The sequence below is a fragment of the Vitis vinifera genome, chromosome 19, assembly GCF_030704535.1.
Source record: "Vitis vinifera cultivar Pinot Noir 40024 chromosome 19, ASM3070453v1".
NCBI classification, from domain to species: Eukaryota; Viridiplantae; Streptophyta; class Magnoliopsida; order Vitales; family Vitaceae; genus Vitis; species Vitis vinifera.
In genome coordinates, this window is record NC_081823.1 from 5,688,174 (window position 1) to 5,711,241 (window position 23,068).

General features: G+C 34.0%; 2 protein-coding genes across 11 annotated transcripts in view; both read right to left on the reverse strand.

Annotated features, from left to right (window-relative positions):
* Positions 1-10,055, reverse strand: part of LOC100265768 (protein transport protein SEC24 C) — a 36,263-nt gene extending 26,208 nt beyond the window's left edge. For 2 of the 4 annotated variants that reach the window (XM_010646038.3, XM_059735556.1), the window contains exons 1-7: positions 9,575-9,841; positions 8,396-9,425; positions 5,964-6,194; positions 5,656-5,730; positions 5,451-5,549; positions 3,685-3,796; positions 3,002-3,129 (exon numbers count right to left, since the gene is read on the reverse strand). In XM_010646038.3, the coding sequence (XP_010644340.1) occupies positions 3,002-3,129; positions 3,685-3,796; positions 5,451-5,549; positions 5,656-5,730; positions 5,964-6,194; positions 8,396-9,340 (1,590 nt within the window). In that variant the 5' untranslated portion in view covers positions 9,341-9,425; positions 9,575-9,841. Of the gene's footprint in view, positions 1-3,001; positions 3,130-3,684; positions 3,797-5,450; positions 5,550-5,655; positions 5,731-5,963; positions 6,195-8,395; positions 9,426-9,574; positions 9,842-9,884 lie in introns of those variants that run through there. The other 2 variants (XM_059735557.1, XM_002279604.5) reach the window with 2 other exon arrangements.
* Positions 10,056-11,951: 1,896 nt separating this feature from the next.
* Positions 11,952-17,666, reverse strand: LOC104877544 (protein ACCELERATED CELL DEATH 6). 7 transcript variants are annotated; one of them, XR_784612.3, is made up of 9 exons: positions 17,504-17,666; positions 16,867-17,040; positions 15,914-16,589; positions 15,170-15,678; positions 14,953-15,060; positions 13,992-14,714; positions 13,417-13,533; positions 12,909-13,015; positions 11,952-12,553 (listed from the first exon to the last, which is right to left on the reverse strand). XR_784612.3 is itself a non-coding variant. In XM_010646040.3 (6 exons), exons 3-6 carry the CDS (start codon positions 16,536-16,538, stop codon positions 14,103-14,105), a joined length of 1,854 nt encoding a protein of 617 aa, XP_010644342.1. In that variant the 5' UTR covers positions 16,539-16,589; positions 16,867-17,040; positions 17,504-17,666; the 3' UTR covers positions 13,781-14,102. The 7 variants fall into 7 exon arrangements, 4 of the variants coding, with proteins under 4 accessions (XP_010644342.1, XP_019072707.1, XP_019072708.1 ...); XR_009465317.1 differs by lacking the exon at positions 17,504-17,666 and adding an exon at positions 17,191-17,479; XR_002029085.2 differs by lacking the exon at positions 13,417-13,533.
* Between the last annotated feature and the right edge of the window lie 5,402 nt (positions 17,667-23,068).

Below are 23,068 nucleotides of genomic sequence, written 5' to 3' on the forward strand. Positions count from 1 at the left end.
ATTCTATTTTGTAACAAGGCTAAAATGTTGTGGAATTTGATCTTCTCCCTTTTCGATGTGTAGTGAGTTTTGCATTCCTCTGTTAGGAGGAATTTGCTTGGTTGGCACGGAGCTTTAGTGGGTAAAAGAAGGGAGAAGGCCTGGAGGGCTGCCCCTTTATACTTAATGTAGACTATGGAAGGAAAGGAATGGAAGAGCGTTCAATGATGTCAAATGGTCCAACCAAGCTATCAAATATTCTTTCTTGTGTACTTTTGTGAATTGGGCTAGGGTGTAGATAGAGGATCACACTTTGTCTATAATTAACTTTATAAATGGGTTGTTTGTTAAGTGGAAGAATTTCTTGTCTCCTTACTGCCTAGTTTTTTAGGCGTTTGTTTGTATACTTTGTGTGTACTATTTTCGCCATTTTTAAGTGTTTCTAATGCAAACCCTTATTTACCTATCCCAAAAAAAAAAAAAACTAAGGAAGCAAAAAATAAATGTTGCTTCTCATGGAACCCTTTTTTAGCTTATGCAAAAAACTTCATACATAAAAAACTTTAATAATATCAGGATCTAGCTAAAGCTAAAAGCAAAAAGCCTTTTTTTTATAAGCATGCAATATATAAATATATACATATATATATGACTAAAAATATACAAAAAGAGTTACAACGGGGGCACGCCAAAGTACCCAAGGAGTATACAAAGAACGCCAAGCAAAAAGAACAAAACAAAGAGACAGCTCCTTCATTCTTCCACTTCAAACCCAACCAATCAACAAAACAAAGAGACATAGCTATCTCCTTTATACAATGCCTAACACATTCCAAAAAATTGCATATAAAAAAGGATTTGAGCATTATTATCAAAAGCCCTTCAATTTTGTTCCCGCCAAGTTGTCCAAAATAAACACTAAAGGGCAATCATTCATGCTCTCTTCTGCCTTTTCCCAACATAGGAGTCATTCCAACTAAACAACATCGGTCTTGTTGAAGAGTGGATCGCCCCAGCTATCCCAAAAATGGAAAAGACCAACTACAACAACATACTTGCTAAGGTGCAATGCAGAAGAATATGGTTAATGGATTCTTCTTCCCTTCACAAATGTAACATTTGTTCCCTACAAACACCCCTCTCCTTTTTAGAAAATCCAAGGTCAAAATCTTTCCCAACATTACTTCCCATGCAAATATTACATGTGTTGGGAAAGGTTTTTGCATGGAAAGTAAAAAGCTTCAACCAAGAACTTTCCACTTTTAGACTCCAACCAGGCTCCCATCCTAGGTAGCCCGTCTCACCATACGCTTTTGAAGATCACTCCTAAAGGCCTCCACCATCTCTAATTCCCAATTACAAAATTGTCTTTAAAAGCAAGGGCCCCAAAGTCTCCTCTCCCCAACCTACTCCCATGCATCTACTGCCCACAAGTCTTTTAAATCAACTCATATAATATAAGGAAGGAGTCTCTCAAAGAAGAGTCACCATACTACCTATCCAACCAAAACTTCCCTCTCCTTTCATTGCCTAAAATAAAGTGAACTCTACTTTTAAAAACCTCCCATTAGTTTCTACTTGTCTTCCATAAGCCTACACTAAAACCTTCCCTTAGCACACTAGAGCACCATCCTCCCCCTTCTTCCCCAAACTTCCCAATAATAGCCCGCTTCAATAGAGACTCTCTTTCTTAGGCAAGACTCCAACTCCACTTGCCCAAAAGAGCAGTGTTTAGAAGAGTAAGATTTCTAATACCAAGTCACCCTTTTTTCTTAGGCATGCATACCATAGATCAATTGACCAAATGAAGTTGAGCCTCATTTGGAAAAAAAGGCTGCTTCCTGCTCCTTAGAATCCCATAAAGCAATCTGCTTCAAAGCCACTCCTTTCCTAAATGAAGCATTCCCAAATACCTCCTTATTCCAAAAATTTTAGGCCCTCAACTACTCCAGCTTCCAAGCCAACACAAAACTAGAAGAACCTTGACTCAATAGCCTGTCCACCGGACTTTAATCTACTCTCTGAAGCTTTTGCTCTAAGCCACATATTTTCAAACCTAAAAGGAGTTTTGTGTCCCCCCCCCCCCACCCATTCTTCCCATCTCCATCTAACAAAATTGGGGCAAGATCAAACACTGACCCAGTCAGAATGCTCTGTAAAAGATCACCAAAATGACTATCCTAATCTTTCAAAACAAGGAACCAATCAAATCTTGAAGCAAATTGATTATTTATACCTTCCCACCAGGTACAGGGTCCTCTAATTAGAGTTAGATCATGCAAATTAAGCTCCTCAGTTCTGTCCAAGAAACACCTCATAGTAGATGAACACTTGGGACACTTCCTCTTTTCCCTCAGAATCTTAGCATATTGACAGCTTCATGGACACACCAAGGATCAGTTCAAAACCCTCAAATGTCAGTCAATTCTTCCCAAAAGTCCTCTCCCTGCCCCCTTAGAAAAGGCCCATACACCTTAGTAAAAATCCATACAAAATTATCCTAATAGCTCATGAATTGGCAAGAAATGGAAAAGGCACACACCTCCATCTCGATAACCTCTAAAACCCAACTATCCCATAAAACAACTACTCCCCTAGCTTCCACCAAGCCCCACTCAAGGAATCCATTGACCCCTAGAAAGCCAAAAGCAAAAAGCTACCCCAAAACAAGGTTTTCTTATTCACAATTTTTACAAATTAAATTTTATCTGAACAGTTTTAATCTTTCCACACTAAGGAAAAAAAAAGCCATCCTAGAATGCGTCTACAATATATCCCCACAGTTTCAGCCACATGTCTGGAATTAGACTTCTTTTAAAAAATTTAGACAGGTGCAGTGTAGTGGGGTCAGTGTAGTTTGGTTTCATTGGTTTCTACCCTCAAACTCTATTTCCCATGACTATGGTTGGCATTCAATAAACCCCTACCTCCAACCCAACAGCGAGAAAAATTCTCTTTTCACATGATAGAAAAAGACGATGCTAATTAATATAAAACCCACAAACTTAAAAATTTAACTAACCATGTATTCCTTTGAAGCAACAAATTCCACTGTTCCTCTACATAGCTCAGGCCTTTCCTCAGCATCTCTACGCCTGCCATCTGGCCCCAAATTGCAATGGTAGTCACGAGGTGTTTCATCAGTAAATCCTGCAAAGAAAATGGTAGGTATCATAAAAATACAACCTTAATAACTGTTGAGTAAGAGCTAAAAGTGCAAATTATTTTCAAGGAAATGTTCTAATGATCCTAATGAGTGATAGGATTTATTTGAAAATATAGGGCTTTTTTTGTATGTCAATAACAAGGAACATAGAATTGGAAAAGCTCCACGCAATTATGGCAGTGTGCATATGACAATAGGGATCTATGCATTCTCAAAAGAAATAACCAAGATTTAGAGACATTTCCATAACACATCACTACAATTGAATCAAGATGACAAGTCCAATAACTTTTTTAAGCAAAATTTAACAATGATTGGTGAATAGATCACGGCTACTAATCTTCAAATAAAAAATGTAACTATAACAACGAAAGAAAATCTTGACAACAATAAAGCCTAAATGTAATATATTTCAGGAAACTTAAAAACAATCAAATAGATTAAATTACAAAAATGGAAATAAAAGAAAAAAAAATTTCCAGAATGGATAAAATATAAAAGAAATAAATAAATAGAATACAGAAACAGCTTATACTCACCACATAAGTTACAGATGAAACGCCTTCCCTGATCAATAAACTTCATGAAGGGATTAATGTAACCTTTGCAACGGGAGCATCGAACAGGACCACTTTCTCCAAAATCCACAACCTAAAAGAAGAAAGTTAATGTAAAATGACTCAAATGAGAACTACACTGCATGATTGAATATCTTATTTTATATAGCCAATGCAATAAACTATTGGGATTTTATCTTCCCAATACATTGTGCATTTTTTGGCAAATTCAGAACTACTTCCCACAAAAAGAGAAAATTTCCCATTTTCCTGTGAAGCAAAGATCGCATATTCAGACATTATTTTATGTTATAAGTAGAACCATATTGAAGGAGAAAGAATATGCAAAGCAATTCAAAAAAGGAGATCAAAAAGGGCCAGAAAAGGTCTTCAACCTAGAAACAAGCAAGTTAGGAACAAGACAGAGTAACCAACCAGAAAAGCAATACTAAGCAAACAGGTGGTCCCATGACAAAAATCCAAGGAATTAGATGTCCCTCAGCATGGATCTAAGTGAAATACACCCCCCAAAAAGCAAGTCAGGTCATCAATCTGTCTACAAGTATGCAAGTATCCCCAAGAGCATCTGATTTCATTTTAACCCAAGTGCTCAATGATCCTCTCTTTCAATCAGAAAATTAGGCATTTTCTCAAAACTAAAAGCCAAATGAATATTTGTAACATTTTCTGCCACTGAATAGCCTACTTAATATTCAAACATTCCTAATTTGTGTGCAATTATTTGTTTTTTCACAGGCGAGTTACTTTTTTGAATACCATAAAGAAAAAATCGCTACAATTGTATTTCTCCTTCAAAATTGTTATTTATTCCCGTCCATATGGAACTCAAAAGTAAATTGAAGTAACACCCTCCTAGATCATGAAACATACCGTTACCAATTCACTAAACCCATAGTTGTGAAAGGCGCGCCTAGGCTCCGGGTGGCGCAACGCCACCCTCCAACACCTTGCCTGAAGGCAGGCGATGCCCTTCACGAAGGCGCCACTTAGGCGCGCAAGGCGCAACGCAGTCCACAGGTGCACCTAGATCCCCTACCTCCTTCTTCTCCTTCTCTTCTTCTCCGGCGTCGGGTTGCAGAGGGCAAAGAGAAGCCCTAATTTCTTTTTTTATTTTTTGGAACCAAAACAACGCTGTTTTGGCCCTGTTTTCCCTTCCAGCCCCCTTTTCTGGTTGTTTTCAACCCGACAACTCTGCCAAATTTTCCCTAGCCTTAACTGTGTAGTGGAGAGGTGAAGAAGATGAAGAAGAGGAGGAAAAATAGGAGAAAAATAGAGGAAAAATATATGTAAATTACGGTGCGCCTCACTTCACTAAAGCCTGTGCCTTAGGTGCGCCTTGCACCTCAGGCTCCGGGACTACTTTGCGCCTTGATGCGCCTTAAGCCTTTTAAAACTATGACTAAACCCTCAAACAAAGAAGCCCATTGAAAAAAAAGGAAGATCTATTTCTTCTCCATGCTTACTTCTAGACATATCTAAACACCCTCTCAATAAAAAAAACTATTACATTCCTCCTTGCTCAAATCCCTAAGGCAAACGATAATGGTCCACTTATAAGCTTTTCAAATTCCAAATCATGCTTCACTAACCAGTGAACAACCAAAACCCATTTTTAGAGAAAGGCATAAGAATAAATAAACCTAGCATATACAAACATGAAAGTGAAAACAAAATCATTCACCAAAACCTTAAAGAAAGATAGGAAAATAAAGCAATCAATTCATTACTTGGATGGGCTCCTCAGATGGATGAGGAAGGGCCAAAGGTTGGACCAACAAGGCTAACTGCATTCCTGATGTTGTCAAAAGATCAGCAGTGCATGGGATCTGTTGAAGCAACATAAGAAATTGATAATAATATCAATGGTCTCGATCATTTTAAGCAAACAGATCACAGTAGTATATTCGAGCATTTTAAACAGTTTATTATTACCTGATTGATGGTGCACCTCATGTATCGTGGACTGCAATTCCCAGTATCCCTAACAATGTAATCACTTGTGGCGGGCTTCACAAAAATACAAGTAATGATGAATCAGAAAGAGCAAAGATAAACAACAATAATAAGTCCTATAGCTGTCACTCTACATCACATCAGGGTAGGCACAAATGCAACTAAAACCAGGAGTTAAACAACATATTAGAACATAAAAAGATCCAGAACATAAAACCAGATGTCACATATCTCTGATCAAATAAAAAAATTTCCAGCATTTTTAGCTCACTGGTTAAGTGGAATACCGGAGGAGGGTTAGCCTGATTGCCCTGACGAGTTTCATGCAGAATCACAGAGGTATTTGGAATGGGCCGAGGAATTTGATTAGGATCAATCTTTGATGGACCTGCCAAAGGTGCTCCAGTTTGACTCATAGCAGGTGGCATAGCAGCCATAGATTGATTTGGCGGTGGTGGTGGCATTCCAAACATTCTAGGTGGTTGCACAGAACCAGGAATTGTTGGTGGTGGAGCCACCTAAACAAAATCACAGAATCACAAAAGCCAGACTCTCAGAGAAATATGAAACTGAAAGACAATGCATGTGATGAGGACTCATTCAACAATTACCAGAAATGGTACTCATGTCCTCAAACAAGAAGATGTTTAGTTCAACCAACATTACAAAGCAAATATAAATCAAATAATCATATGGGGGAAGCTATTACCCCTGAATGCCCATGTGCTTGTTGAAATGTATTTTTTAGTCCCATAAGAATTTTCTCAAATTTCAACTGTTATTGGAAATCAAACTCAGGTTTAATAAGAATCTGAGCTTTATTTATAAGAAGGCAATTATTCAAAAAAATCCTCAAAAAAACAAAAATATGTGCATGCGTGTATAGGCAAACAAAGAATATATTAAATAGTCTGCAACAAAAAAAAGGGGCGCACCCTGCATCTGCAGGTGGTGTACAAAAGGCACCAATAAAAGATTATCTGCAGTGCTAAAATTAAGATTATGCACTGTTTCAATTTCTTATCAAGCATATCCAATCCAAAGGTTAAAAAACCCTTTTGTTTGTATTTTGTGTCATGGACTAAGATGTTTATAGAAGATGGTCCTTTTACTCTAGTTAGCTTCTTTGATTGGTTGGGCATTCATTGAGGGTGGGTAGTATTGTTGTAGCCCTTCCTGTTTTCTAGCCCCTTTTTATCGGTTGTGCCTCTTGGTGGTTGATGTATGTCTTGTATACTTTGGGTTGCTCTTTTTAATATATATACTTCTTTATCTATAAAATAAAATAAAGTAAAGTAAATAAACATATATGCAAGCAAGAGAGAGACATTTTGAAACAAGAGTGCTAGCATTTATTTAAAATGTTGGTGTTTAAATAAATGCAAGCACTCTAGTTCCAAAATGTCTCTCACTTGCTCACATTGATTTAGAAATTAGCTGAAAAGCTCAAAATAAATTTAAAGAAAAAAAGTGGTTATCCAATAACTAATTAGAGTTAGTTTTTGCCTCATTTGCATCCCAAAATACATGACACATTATATTTTAATTTTTACAATCAAAGTAACAATTATTTCCTTTTTTTTCTTTTTTTTTATAAGTAAACGCACAGAAAATATATATATATATATATATATAAAGGGTACCTTAAGGCTGACCTGAAGCATACATGGGGTATACAAGAGGCACCAAAAAGCAAGAACAAAAAAAGAGGGGATACGAAAAATAATCAACCCTCATCTAGAACCCAACCAATCAAAAAAGTTGATTAAAGGAAGAGGTCCTTCATCTATAATAGACTTAGTCCAAAACCAAAAATTACATACAAAATAATTTTTCATCCTATGAATCGAAAGCTCCTCATTTTCAAAAGCAATTCTATTTATTTCCTTCCAAACCGCACAAAAAAGACATAAGGGGACTGTCATCTACACCTTACTACGCTTCTTGCCCATGTTGATACCATGTCAACCAAGAAGGGTATCTTTAACCGAATAAGGAAGGACCCACATCACTCCAAAAAGAGCAAACAATAACTCCCATAAAACTCTTGCCTTGGTGCAATGAATTAGAATATGATTTTTCATATATTTAATATCAATTAGGTTTCGATGATAATTGGTCAGGCCTTGGGTTTGCTCCCCAATGGTCACCAGTTCGAGTCCCCTCAGGGCCACTGGAGGTTTACCCGGTCGTTAACTTCAGGACCCCGTGGGATTAGTCGAGGTGCGCGTAAGCTGGCCCGGACATCCACGGTTATCTCAAAAAAAAAAAAAAAAAAAAAAAAAAAAAAAAAAAAAAAAAAAAAATGATAAAGGCAATAAAGGTCCCCCGTTCTCATTCTAAATCACTATCCTCATGTGGCTATAGAATCTATCACCAAATTAAAATACTATATTGCTCGTGATCATTTTCAATAACTTCGATTAACCAACTGTTCTTTTTTGTTGATTTATCACTCTTAAGATATTGAGAATGGAAATTTATAACACAAGAGTTGATGAATTTTTCTAAAAGATTTTCCAAATATTTTGGGTCAGTAAATTTTATTTTTTTTTTTGTGTCCTTTGGTTGGCCTTGGCATACATTGTATGCTTTCTGCATCCTAGGTTGCAGCATGTTTATAAAAATGAACTATTTCGCCATACAATTCAAAGAAACATAAATTCACAATCATCCTTGTGAAAGAAAAAAACACAAAAATTAAAATCTCAAAGCTTACCTGCCGTGGTTGCATTGGCCATGTCTGCAGGCCATATGGAGAACCAGAAGGCGGTGGCACACCTTGAGGTGCAGCTGAAAATGGCATGGCTGTTGGGGCTGTTTGCACTGGAGGACCTGGTGGAACATTGGGAGCTGTACTTCCGAGGAGAGTTCGCATGGTTGGAGGCTGGGAAGGTGCCTGAGTTGACATCATTGTAGGGGGATGCCCAACTGGTGTTTGCATTGTATTGTCAGCCGAGGGATACCGAGGTCCACCTTGCAATGCTGCTGATGCAAACATAGGTGGCCCATTACTAGTGGGCCCACCAGGTGCACTTGAAGGGGGAATTATCGGACCTGTGGACAAAGGAGAAGATGCAAACACACCAGGTCGGGCAGCCACCGGGGGAATAACTGGGCCAGCTGAGAAACCAGAAGCTGGGAATGCACTAGGAGGTGCGGCAGAAGAGGAAGCGAATGCGCTGGGAGGTGCCCCAGAAGAGGTGGTAACTTGACCACCCATAGGAGAGGGAAAGGACCCAGTAGACGGTCTCGACCCAAAGGGCAGAGCCTGACTGATAGGATAACCAGAGGGCCTTCCTGGAGCCATATTCGGAGGGAATGTGGATTGTGGAGGTCCAGATGGAGCCATTCCTGGCCTTGCCAGAACACCTGACTGTGGCCCTGGAGATGGCCCGGGCCTAGAAACAGGCGCCCCTCTAGGAAAAGGGGCAGAGTGCTGAGGAGCTGAATAAGGGGCTGATGAATGGGAAGGTGGGGATTGAATATAAGAGGGAGGAGGTCTAGGGGTAGAATTGGGCACAGAAGGTGGCCGATTAATTTGCAGGTTTTGCATATTTTCAGCTAACGAATCAGGCGTTCTTTGATAATTAGGATTGTAATTAGGTGGTGGTGGCGGTGTATTCGTGGCTCTAGGTGCCCCTGGGGGGACAGGAGCTGCCATTGTTAAATCAAATCAAACCAACAGATCCCTTCTTCAATAAATCACACTAAATTCGCCGAAAAACTCAACAACATGCGATCCAAATCTACAAATCGAGAAACAAAACAAATAAAATTTCCAATTAACCTAACAAAAATCACAATCAATAAACAAACAATATAGATACCATCAAGATTTCATCCCCATGTACAATCAAATCAATAAACGAATTTAAACAACATCAGAAAAAAGAACCTAGAATCGGACAGATCAGATCTGTCAATCGAACATCAATCCAACAACAATTAGGGTTTGGATCGGGGCCGATCGCGATAAGGGTTTTGCGGAGGGAGATCTCCGAATAAATTAGGGTTTTGCAGGAGAGGGGAAGAGTGCGGAAATGAGATCGGGGAAGAAAGAAGAAGATGGCAGGGGGTTATGTAGATATCTATATGTATGTATATAAAAGTACAGAACGAATGGTTTCTCCCTGCATTTTCTAAGGAATCAAACAGGGAAAAAAAAAATACATAACAGAATAAAATCCCAATTAACGGAAAATTACCTAATAACGATAGAAAAAAGAGAAAATATGATTGCTAACTCTGGAAATCTCTTTGCCGCATGAGAGTTACGATCAGACTTCAAATAGGTCCAGAAAAACTCTCCCTTCTCTCTCCAGACATTACTGACATAACTCTGTCTTTCTCCGTTTCTCCTTTTTTCCAAAAAAAAATATTATATTTATATTTTATTTAATAATTGTTACTCAAAATTATAAAACTAATATTAAAAATATTTTTTAAAAATTTTTCAAAATTCAATTTTTTACCGTTCTGAAAAACAATTAATATTAGAAATATTATTTTTCAAAAATTTTCAAATTTTAATTTATTACCATAGAGGAAAACAAATATAAACTAATAATAATCAATTTTTGAAATTTTTAATTAGAGCCTCAAAATATAATTTACATTTACCTAATTATCCACTCGAATTAACCATTTTAATTAATTTTAAAAATAAAAAATTTAGAATTTGATAATCATCCCTAAATTAAAAATTTAGAAAATAACTGATTAATCCCAATAATTGAACACATATTTCAATCACAAATTTATAAATTCAAAGGTTTTCTAACATAGTTTGAACAATAAAGCATAATTATAATTAAAAATCCTAATTATTACCCATTACCAATTTTTTATTAATTACATAATTAATTATTATAAAAAATTTATTCTCATAAAAAAATTTGCTATGATATGAAAACATGTTAAATTAATTAAACAATCCATTTGATAGTAATTATAAGAAATACTTTTAGGTTGAAAAGTATTGTTTTTTTATTTAAAAAAAAATATAGCCCTATTTGGTTTTCATAAAATTGGACAAAAAGAAAAAAAATATAAGAAAGTAAAAAATAATTTAAATTAATTAATTATTTTTATTCCCTATTTCAAATTCACTTTACTTGTTTTGACTCATCCATATCAATATTAAATAATTTGAAAATCTATAAATTGTTGATTAATTTTAATTATATTTGATTTAAAAAAAATCATGGGACAACCAAATATAATAAAATCTTTTTTTTTTTAATATTTTTTATTTTTTAATATTTTCTGAAAATTTGACAAAATTTAGGAAAATTTTTAGAGTACGTTTGGCAAATTATAGGAAACACTCTTTAATTTAAAAAATGTTTTTAAAAAATAATTAGATATTTAACAAAATTTATAAAATACTTTAAAAAATATGAAAAATCACTTGAACTATTAAAAAATCACTTATAATATTTTTTGAAGAAACATCTGATTGGTGGATTTTCTAAAAATACTTTTAAAGAAAATACTTTAAAAATATTTCGAATAAAAATACTATCAATATACTCTTCAACCATTTGACAGTGATTTTAGAAAGTATTTTTAATTTTTTTAATAATTAAAATTTTGTATCATTAAAGTATTAAAAATGTTAGAAATATTTTTTAAAATCACTATCAAACACATTTTTAAAATTTTGAAAAATCACATGTTTTATAAAGAAACATTTGATAAATTATTTTTCTAAAAATATTTTTATAGAAAACATTTCAAGTAAAAATATTATTAAATCCACTCAAAAAATATATTTAATAATAATTTTAAGAAGTGTGGTAATGTTTCAAATACTTAAAAAATACAAATTTTTAATGTTATAAATTTTAGAATTGTTTCCTAAAATCACTGTACCAAACGGATTCTAAAGGTGCCAGATAAGCTGCACATCAGAGTTCAATGGAAGGCCGGCCACCACATGCTCGCCATTGGGCTTTACCACTGCTTCTGGGCTTGCTACTGGGTCTGCTGTGGGGATCGCATGTTTTCCTAGCCTATACTAACCTTTTAAAGACTTAAACAAGTAGCCCCCATTTGCTCCAAACCCAAACACTGATAGAAAAATATTTTGGGCTAAGTTCACGGCCAGGCCCCAAGCCCATTAAATAACTTAAACACGCCTGATCCAACTCTCCCGATTCTTAGAATAAGGCGGGGCATGGTCCAGCCCTTGGTTGGGAATTTTTTTCCATCTTATATGCAAATATTGGATTTTATGTGGAACAACATAACTGGGAGCATTCCAAAGGAGATAGGAAACATTACAACTTTAGAACTCTTGCTCCTGAATGGCAACAAGTTAACAGGTTCTTTACCAGAAGAGCTCGGTAATCTTCCAAACTTGGACAGAATACAGATTGACCAGAACCAAATATCAGGATCAATTCCTAGATCTTTTGCGAACTTGAATAAAACAAAGCACTTTCACATGAACAACAATTCAATTAGTGGGCAAATTCCATCCGAGCTCTCCAGATTGCCAGAACTTGTTCACTTTCTGCTTGACAATAACAACCTATCAGGATATCTTCCACCAGAATTCTCTGAAATGCCAAAGTTACTTATAGTTCAGCTCGACAACAACCACTTCAACGGGAGTATTCCAGCTTCTTACAGCAACATGTCTAAATTGTTGAAGTTGAGCCTCAGAAACTGCAGCTTGCAAGGAGAAATTCCCAACTTGAGCAAGATACCATATCTTGGTTATTTAGACCTCAGTTCGAACCAGCTTAATGGAACCATACCTCCTGGTAGATTTTCTGAGAATATTACAACGATAGATCTTTCTAACAACAATCTTACTGGAACAATTCCTGCGAACTTTTCGGGTCTTCCTCATCTACAAAAATTGTCACTGGAAAACAAAAAGTATTCTAATTAGTCAAATAATTTAATTTTTCTCACATTAATCAGAGTATTAACATCAACTTGAGATATTTCCATGTTGGGCATGATTTAATTGTATCTTTGTCCACAAATTAAAAAAAGAAGGCATATAATATGGACATTTTGGACAGCCACAGATTAGCTGTCCATATGTGACAAATTTCCAGGTTCTATACACCATAACCTACTGCCCTTAATTCTCTCTGGATATCCTAGAAAAATGAAAAATGCATTTTCTGGCTCTCAATTCTGTCTTGTCTTTACCTAATATGGGCATAAGGTATACAACAAAACATCTTTCAATTGAGAGTCTACTTTTGTACCTGTCCATAATTCTTGGGGTGTTTTGAACCCAATGGCTGATGTAGGGCACCTGTTGATCAAGTAAACTAAGTCATCACTGCTTTCCCCCGGGAAGTACTTGGCAAACCTGTATTCAACAACAGAGAGCAGACTCTTTCTGAAATTGGTCTATTTATATAATGAAATAATCCATTTTATTGCACCAAAACAGGTAAAACTTGATTCTCCTTGATTTTCTAAGCACACAATGCTCACAAAACTCAAGTTTTTCAATCCTTTCCCTACAAAATAAACCCTGCCTCTGTAATTGATACAATCCCCTTTCACTCACATGCTACAACTTAGTTTTGTTAAGATCATTCTTCATTACAGGATCAACCTTACCAACTGTTGTTTCTCCTATCAATGAGTGCAAATTCTTCTTTTTATTCCAAAGTTCCATTAATTTTCAGCTTTAAATGTACAACCACTTTGATCAAGCATTACAAGAGAGATACAGTTTCCATTTAGCTGGGGAACATAGCTCACCTCTTGCAGAACTCTTTCAAAGACATCAAACATTCTGATTCTAATTGACCCCAATACCAATGACCTTGCAAGCTTTGTTATTCCCAAGAAAGGAGGTTCCTCCATCCCACCTTTTAGCTGAACACAGGGAAGAGCAACCAGAGTAATCAAATCTTTGCTTCAATCAACCTGTGAAACCTCTATGAGATCATACCCATCAGAAGCCATAGTTAACAACTGTCTGAGTTACACCTCATATATATATATATATATGGGTTCAACAATCCTCAGTATGAGCTCCAAAACCACACACTACATTTTTAATACGAAAGTAAATGCTACTTTAAGACCCTTTAAATAAACTAATGGTAAATGACAATCATAGTGAGACTTAAAATGCATATAGCAAAGCTCAAACTAAGAAAAAAAAGTGAGCCTGTTTTTCACATAACCATAGTCAGTCAAGCAAGGCCATCTCTGAATAGTGTGAAATGATGTAAAGTTCCATAAAATACATAACAACCTTGACTCAGAGGACTTCCAATGGTATCTATTACACACGGTACATCAACTAGATTAATAATATCCCAAAATACCTGAAATTCTGGTTCTGTCTCCTCCAGACTTGGGAAATTAATGTGATAATTTGGAGATCCATTTGCACTAGGTTAAAAGCCATGCAAAGGGACACTCTTGTGTCAGCCTGTTTATTTGTTGTGCAATATCCAAAATGAGTATATTTTGGTTTTGGTTTTCTCTATGATATCCACGAGTGACCAAACAAATTCCTCAGGGAGAATAAGAGGCCCCAGCAAGTAGAGGAGACTTGGGAAGAGACAGCCAATAAAACAAACCATGATAGCAAGCTCCATTGAGTGTGATAGAACAGTGAACAGTCCAGTAAGGAATGCCAGTCCCATTGAGGCAAGTGACATCCATAACAACTGCAAGGCAATAAAGTGCAGATTCCATTTATTTTTCTCATCATTCCAAGATGATGTGAAAAGAATCACTGCAGCAGTCATGGACGTAGTCATAGCTACTGTATCAGTGACAATAAAAGCTTTGAATGCTGCTTTCCTTGTTAGCACTGCCATCCCTTGATGTGGACCTTCACTTTGGATGCCCCCTGGAAGGGTGAATGCCGCTGTAAATGTGACTGTTGCAACTAATGTTGCCATTACTATGAGGGTGCCAGCCATTTCTTTACGCCTCTTGTCCCGTATTGATTCTATTATAAGATCTTCTTGTTCTAGGATTCCCTCTAACTTTTTAGCTTGCTTTGCACTTGCCGCCTTCAGAATTTCTATGGTCCGTTGCTGCAACAGAGGAGGCCATAAATGAAATCTCTTTTCTGGTAAGGTTAGTAGTGAAATGTTACTACAGAAGAGTATACTAAAAGTAGTTTGAAAACCTTTTAACACATCAAACACATTTCATTTTTATAGTAAACAACTAAAAGATGTAATTGTCTCAAACTGTCACTTGGAAGGGATGACTTTTTCTATATTTTTATTTATTTGTCTTTTCTTTAAAATAGAAAAGAATTATATGTACCTTTTTTGCTTCTATCTTTTCATCACCGGCACAACCAGTCTTGTTTGGAGTTGCTTGGGCTTGATTCCCATCCGTGCCTTCATTTCCTTCATTACTTGGTGAAACAAGCTGCCAAAAGTTAGAGACAATGTTCATTTCTACTATTTGATTGCAATGAGAAATGGAAAGGCATTTGTGAGACTAATAGAAAGCAGAATGCTTATCCATTTATTCATACCTGAAATTTCCTAGCAATATCCAGGACTGTTTCACCTTTTTTATTGATTGCCGTAGTATCCATATTTCCTGTTTGGACAAGAGTACTTACGATGCTGCTGTGCAATTTTGCTGCTGCAAGATGCAAAGGGGTGTTTCCATCCTCATCGGTCTCATTCAATAGATCATTCACCATGAACATATTTTGAATATATCGAACAACTTTAAGATGTCCATTTTGGGCTGCTACATGAAGGATATTTTGGTGGTGATTGTTGAGTAATTCGACCCAATAGCGGCAGCGCTTGACAAACAATTTCAATACATTCAGATGCCCATTTTCTGCAGCCATATGAGCCGGTGTTGCTAAATTGTTATCGAGGAAAGATCCATTGGAAGGTTTTAGTTGTAGTAAATGATCGACCAAGGCTAAGGCACCGGAGGCTGCAGCATAGTGAAGAGGACTTCTTCCGCAGCTATCTTTTTCATTCACCAATTCCGGCATATGTTGGATTATAATTTTCATAGTCTCTTAAAAGGTAAAAAGTTCAATTAGGAGACAAAAGAAGGACACGTGTTAAATAGATATAAAGAAAAAAAATTAGAAATTTCCTAGATCACACAAATTTCTACTTGGTGCCCTAACAAACAATTGGGGAATTGTTGTTGAGTTATACAAATGAAAACGCCGGATGAAACCAACCAAGGGGATCAAAGCCTAAAAAAGGCAAAAAAAAGAAAAAGAAAAAAGGAGAAAGAATCTTACTCAAATCAGCTCTCAGAATGGCCCTATGGAGAATCGTCTGGCCGTCGGAACTTCTATGGAGAAGAGAATAGGGATTTGAATTTGGTAAGATAGTTTTCACAATTTCACTTGCCCTCACATCAACAGCCATAAAAAGTGGAGACTCCCCAGCATTGTTGAGTGAAACAAGCAGATCTGAGTCATTTGCTTCCACCAATACAAGCACAGTAGAATGGTGACCATTTCTAACAGCTTCATGTAATGGCGTGTTGCCTTCCATGTTTCTCATTCTCAGTACCTGTTGTATCCCTCCAGCTTCGACATCTGTGGACTGGGTCGCCCAATCAATAAGAAATTTTACCACATGAACATGGCCAGATCTAGCTGCAATGTGAAGTGGGGTTTCATGTTTAGAGTTCTCAGTGAGAAGCGAAGCTGGTGTACCCTCGCTGAGTAACGCTTCCACCATTTTCTTGTTCCCTACTCTTGCAGCAATATGAAGGGCTGTGTTCTTCCTGTGACTTGAGTCAAAGCCGACATGTAAGTTCAGGTTACTGATCTCATCGTGATCTACGGCTACGGCTATCGCCTGATGCACGCGCTGGATCAAGATGTCGAAAACCACTGAAAACAAAGCATCGGCCATTGTCTCAGGGCTCTCTACCGAATGCCCTCTCTCACATACATTGAGAATGACCTAGAAAAACCAAGTCATTGTTAAATCTTGACTAATATTTTAATATTAACTAATATTTATTTTTATTAATCTTAAATAAGACATTTCTTTATTAAATATTAAATCTTAGGTAAAATATTATAGATACACGAAATAATTATAAAATATTTACTATAAAAAATTAGTGATCTATGTAGAGTCATAGTTATAACATATTGGTAAATAAGATAAAAAACTACTCATATTAAAAATAAAGTACCTATTTTGACTTAATATTTAAAAATTATTTTAAACTTACGTTGTGATATTTTAAGTTATTTTATTAAGTGGTGGTGGTGGCGGTGTATTCGTGGCTCTAGGTGCCCCTGGGGGGACAGTAGCTGCCATTGTTAAATCAAATCAAACCAACAGATCCCTTCTTCAATAAATCACACTAAATTCGCCGAAAAACTCAACAACATGCGATCCAAATCTACAAATCGAGAAACAAAACAAATAAAATTTCCAATAAACCTAACAAAAATCACAATCAATAAACAAACAATATAGATACCATCAAGATTTCATCCCCATGTACAATCAAATCAATAAACGAATTTAAATAACATCAGAAAAAAAGAACCTAGAATCGGACAGATCAGATCTGTCAATCGAACATCAATCCAACAACAATTAGGGTTTGGATCGGGGCCGATCGCGATAAGGGTTTTGCGGAGGGAGATCTCCGAATAAATTAGGGTTTTGCAGGAGAGGGGAAGAGTGCGGAAATGAGATCGGGGAAGAAAGAAGAAGATGGCAGGGGGTTATGTAGATATCTATATATATGTATATAAAAGTACAGAACGAATGGTTTCTCCCTGCATTTTCTAAGGAATCAAACAGGGAAAAAAAAAAAAAAACATAACAGAAGAAAATCCCAGTTAACGGAAAATTACCTAATAACGATAGAAAAAAGAGAAAATATGATTGCAACTCTGGAAATCTCTTTGCCCGAGGGTTACGATCAGAATTCAAATAGGTCCAGAAAAACTCTCCCTTCTCTCTCCAGACATTACTGACATAACTCTGTCTTTCTCCGTTTCTCTTTTTTTTCCAAAAAAAAATATATTATATTTATATTTTTTTAATAATTGTTACTCAAAATTATGAAGGGAGAATTATGTTTTGGGGGTAGATGACCCCAAATTAACAAAAGGTCCATATAAGTTTTCAAATTGAGTTGAAGGATATGAAATAGTAACGGACAAATATATCCTTTAAAAACACATATAAAATATTTTATAAAATTAAGTTAAATAATTTTTTTTAATAATTTTTTTTTTCAAAAATACTAAATTAAATAAAAGTAGTTTTCAAAAATATTAAATTAAATTAAAGTATTTAAAAAAATATTAAATTAATTTTTTAAATATTAAATTAAATAAATTTATTTTTAAAAAATATTAAATTAAATAAAAGTATTTTAAAAAATATTAAATTACATGAAAGTATTTTTTTTAAATATTAAATTAAATAAAAAATATTAAATTAAATAAAAGTATTTTTCAAAAATATTAATTTTTTTTCTCAAAATCAACAAAGGGCATTTTTGAAAATACTGAAGGATGATATCCTTCAACTCAATTTCCATACTTTCATTGGGTCTTGGGCTCAATTTGAAAAGTTACATGGACCTTTTGTTAATTTGGGGGTCCATCTTACCGAAAAACAATTAATATTAGAAAAATTATTTTTCACAAATTTTCAAATTTTAATTTATTAGCATAGAGGAAAAAAATATAAACTAATAATAATCAATTGAAAATTGAAAATTTTTAATTAGAGCCTCGAAATATAATTTACACTTACCTAAATATCCACTCGAATTAACCATTCTAATTAATTTAAAAAATAAAAAATTAGAATGTGATAATCATCCCTAAATTAAAAATTTAGAAAATAATTGATTAATCCCAATAATTGAACACATATTTTAATCACAAATTTATAAATTCAAAGGTTTTCTAACATAGTTTTAACAATAAAGCATAATTAGAAATCTTAATTATTATCCATTACCAATTTATTATTAATTACATAATTAATTATTATAAAAAATTACTATCAATTAAGGAGGTCTCAACCTCCGGTGTGTCATTACTATATATCAATCATATTACTTATCTAATATTCCTTTCAGTTATATATGGGTGGTATTGTTTTGAATCTTGGTCTAAATTGACTTGTCATATTTTGTATTGTCTCATTGGATTGATGAGTTTTAATTGTTTATACTCTTATCCCTTTTGTTTAAATATTTATTCAATGGAATAGATTCGACTTTATTTTTACCTTTGTCCCATTTCTTTATATATTTGTTTAGTGACGTAAATTTCCCCATATATTTTTAATTACTCGATTTATAATAATTTATCCCATTCGTTTATACATTTGTTTAATGATATAGATTTCACTTATTATACATTCATTTAATAATACAAATTTTACCCTATGTTTTCAATTGTTCAATTCCAAGTTTGATTGGTATCTCATTAATAACATTTTCCTAGCGAGGAGGTAAGAGGGGAATCAAAGGCATAAAATTATGCCTCAAACCTTTTCTAGACAAATAATGATCCTTCCACAATCATGTCTTGTCATAACTTTGACCAAAAACATATCTTTATACCACTTGAAATCTTGAAGTGTTGGACATCTAAGATTATTAAGGATTTCAAAAGTTCTTTTTTGAAAATAAACTGAATCACCTATAAAATGTTTTGTTATTGCAAATATTAATGTATTGACAGCATCTTCTTCATAAGTTTGGACTGATGTTCCTTCTTCTTTTACTATTGTCTTTTTTGCATTTAATATGTATTCTCTGTCATTTTGACTCAAATAATAATCTCACCAACCTTTAAGTAACCCAGTGAATCCTATTACTAAGGCGCCCGCAGCATGAAAGTTAGAGTTACTAGTCTTGATTCTATAAGCGTTAGCAACCATCATCATTTCATGAAGTAAATTAATTATTTGATGTTCACTCATTCCATCTATATTCCATTCATAAAAGCTACTCTCATCATAACTAGCAGCTAATTGATAATTTCTTTCTTCTAATTGAACATCAAGAAAAGAGGGTTTTGAATAATAATTTTTTCTACTTATAAAATTATTAGAAATTGCATTGACTGTTGGAGGGGTTTTTTCTATTGAATCATGAGACATTTCTTTTATTAGAAATGATAAATTATTTGCCTTATCTTTGCCTTATCTTTTCATTTTAAAAAGTTAAATGATAAATTAGAAAGTTTTTCTAACACTTCAAGTTCTGATATACATTGCATCCCAATGGATACAGATCTTGAAAATTTCATTTGTAGGAAAAAACCAAAAGAATCTGAAGATACATTTTCAAAATCTTTTCAAAATGAATTTCAAAAAGAAAAATCAAATCAAAATGAAGATTCAAAACTTTCTGAGGAAAGCCAAGAATTTCAACTTTCTAGATTTTCATTTTTCAAGCAAAAGAATTTGAATCTTCCTCATAACATTAGACAGATGATCAGTGAAAAGGCTCAAGCTACAGGGGAAGCAAAGCAAGAGCATATCATGTAATTTCTTGCTGACTGTAACACTTTTGGAATTCCTATTCAAGGGATGAGCTTTACCTGGATTTCTCATTATGACAACACTTATAATAATTGTCCAAAGATCGATCCCTTGTGTAAGCAAATTCCATTAGAAAGGCATGACTGTAAGTGTGCTCTTACTTACAGTATTTGCAAAGCCAATATTGACCTAGACAGTTACAAACCGATAATCATTAAGTCCAACAATGAGTCAATCGAACTAACTCCTTCTCTTCTCATGGATTATGGAGTTCTTTATCAACTAATTTTCTCCAATCCTAATCAAACCGATGGATTTGGAAGAAAATTAGTAGTTTGTGTTTTAAATGCCTTCATCAGAGATTTCAAGTCAGTTGAACTCATTATAGAAAGCAAACCTCCTGAATGGTCAAATGATGGAGGTGTTTACCTTGCTCAATATCTCATCATTCTCAAAGCCAATCAAAGAAAACATCAATTGTTTGGTACAGAGAGCCCTTGACCTTGTACTAAATTCAGTCTCAAAAAACAAATCAGACATTGGAGATGAAGAATGATTGTAAGAAATCTTGATTCTGAGATTTATAGTTCTTCTAACTATAATCTTATTGCTGAAGATAACATTCAAAAAATCATTTTTGCAACCAATCTTCCTGAAGTCCCTTTTCTTTTTCAGACTCAATTTACTTATCTTGTTGATAAGTACAAAAAGGAATATGTCCTTGAGGAAGAAGCCCGAAGAACTTTTGAAAAATATCTCTTAGAAATGCTAAGTTAAGAGATATCAAGAATCTTTTGTATATCTGTACCTTTGTAAACTGTTCCCTTGAGTTTATCTAAAAAAAAAAAATCCAAAAAGTCAAAAGTCATGAATAGTAGTGAACAGTAAACTTTGTCTACTAATTCACTTGGCAAGCAACGTGGAGAAAGCAAAGAGAAATTTTCTTCTCAAGCTTCTGACAAGGAAAAAGAAAGTTATTCTCTCTTTACAGACTTCAAGGCCACAACTGTCTCCACATGTGATGAATTTCATAAATTTTCAAGAATGAAGAAAAGCTCACGTTTGAACCCTCTCCTATAAATAGAACTCCAACCTTCTTCATCAGGCAGAGCTGGAAAGAGAGCTGGAAAGAGAGAGTGTAAAAAGTGAGAGTGAGAAATTAAGAGTTCAAAAATTTTCTCTTTTAATTTTCTTCCTTTTGTATTCATCAATCTGAGTCATCCTTCTACTGTCAACCAGCTTGTATTCATCAACTCTCTGTAATCAAGGTATATTTTCAATAAACAATATTTTCAGATTCAAATATCTGTGTTTTTATATTTAAATTTCTGCAATAAATTAGACAGAATTAGACATTAAATATTTCCGTTTTTATGCTTGGAGATCATTAGATAGGGTGCAAATGGTATCAGAGCCACGTTTTGCTTGAGAACTAAGTGGTGTTACGAGTTGGAACAGTAATTAATCACAGATTTAGTCCTGACTTAGTTCGGGTTGAATTTCCTGTGAATGGATTGGTCAGCCTGTGATAGCGGTGTTTAAGGGCAGAAGGAGCGTAAGTCCCGTGTTGATCCGCTTGTGGTGGTCCCTGTTCAGGAAATTATCTGAATTGATTAAGGATAAAATTGTGATTATTTTTTGTTACAATGAGTAATATTATAAGGAGATTAAGTAAAGGTAGTTCTTCCAGATTTCTTAGGTATAATAATAGTTCTGCATCATCATCTCATGATTTTGCATCACTGACACAAAATATTGTTAATAGTCAAGAGATAAATATAGCACAAATGGAAAATCAATTACATAATTGGTCAATTCCTCACATGAAAATTAATACAATATATCAACAAGGAAATTTTGAAATAAGTCAAAATTATTCAATAAAAAATGAAGAAAAAACTATATCTCTTAATCAAAATTTAGAAAGTCTTCAATTATTAAGTCAAAACACTATTAATCATCATAGGAAGAAATTTAATTATATTCATATAGGATTAGTTCAAGTTGCCATAAAACCTTTGTTTCGTCTAAGTCTAGATATTCCTGTTTTTGTTTGTTTAAAAGACGCTAGGTCAACAAGATTTATTGATTCTGTCCTTAGCATGATTGATTCAAACCTTGCCAATGGTCCCGTTTATTTTAATTGTTTCCTAAACTTTTCTATGAATATAAATGACCCAAGTATTCTTTCAAGTTTAACCTTAAACATTAAAACCAAAAATATGAATTTTGTAGAAGAAGCTCAAACTATAACAATAATTTATAGGATATATTATAAAGTCATGACAATTCAATTAAATCCTAGAGCTATATGTCAAAAGATGAAACATTATTATTACAATATAATCCTAATAATACTCAAACGATTGGTTTTGAAAAAATAATCAATTCTACAAGTCCTAGAGGGTAATGTTATCCTTCTTATCTATTTTACAAATTGATCCGTCATACTAAATACAACTATTTTCTTGTTGTTTTTATATCTTTACTATTCATTTATCTTGTTAAATACACTCATATTCTTGTTTTTTTTTTTTTGCATTTCTTTATATGTTATTTTTATCAAAAAAATCTTCAATTATCATTTTTTAGATAAATATTAGAATTATTTTTTCATTAAAATAACTAATAAAATTTTAAAATTCTAACAATGAATTATAATATTTTAAAACTCATACATTTTTTTAATGAATATTAAATTATTAAGAATAAATACACAATAAATAGATAATTTAAAATGATAGATGTCATAAATAATAAAACATACATGTATTGAGATAATATTTTATTCAAAATTATAAACTATGGATATAATGTTTTTAATGAATGTATATAAATTGTATTATTATTAAATACAATTTATATATATATTTTAAATAGCCCATTTAATAAAATGTAGGCAAATT

Bases quoted from the DNA above. Each gene is read 5' to 3' on its own strand.
- LOC104877544 (XM_019217163.2), bottom strand. From the start codon at position 16,538: ATGGCCGATGCTTTGTTTTCAGTGGTTTTCGACATCTTGATCCAGCGC. The intron at 15,679-15,913 runs GTAAGATTCTTT...TTACCTTTTAAG, and splicing joins CATTCTGAGAGCTGATTTGA to AGACTATGAAAATTATAATC. The intron at 15,061-15,169 runs GTATGAATAAAT...AACTTTTGGCAG, and splicing joins ATATTGCTAGGAAATTTCAG to CTTGTTTCACCAAGTAATGA.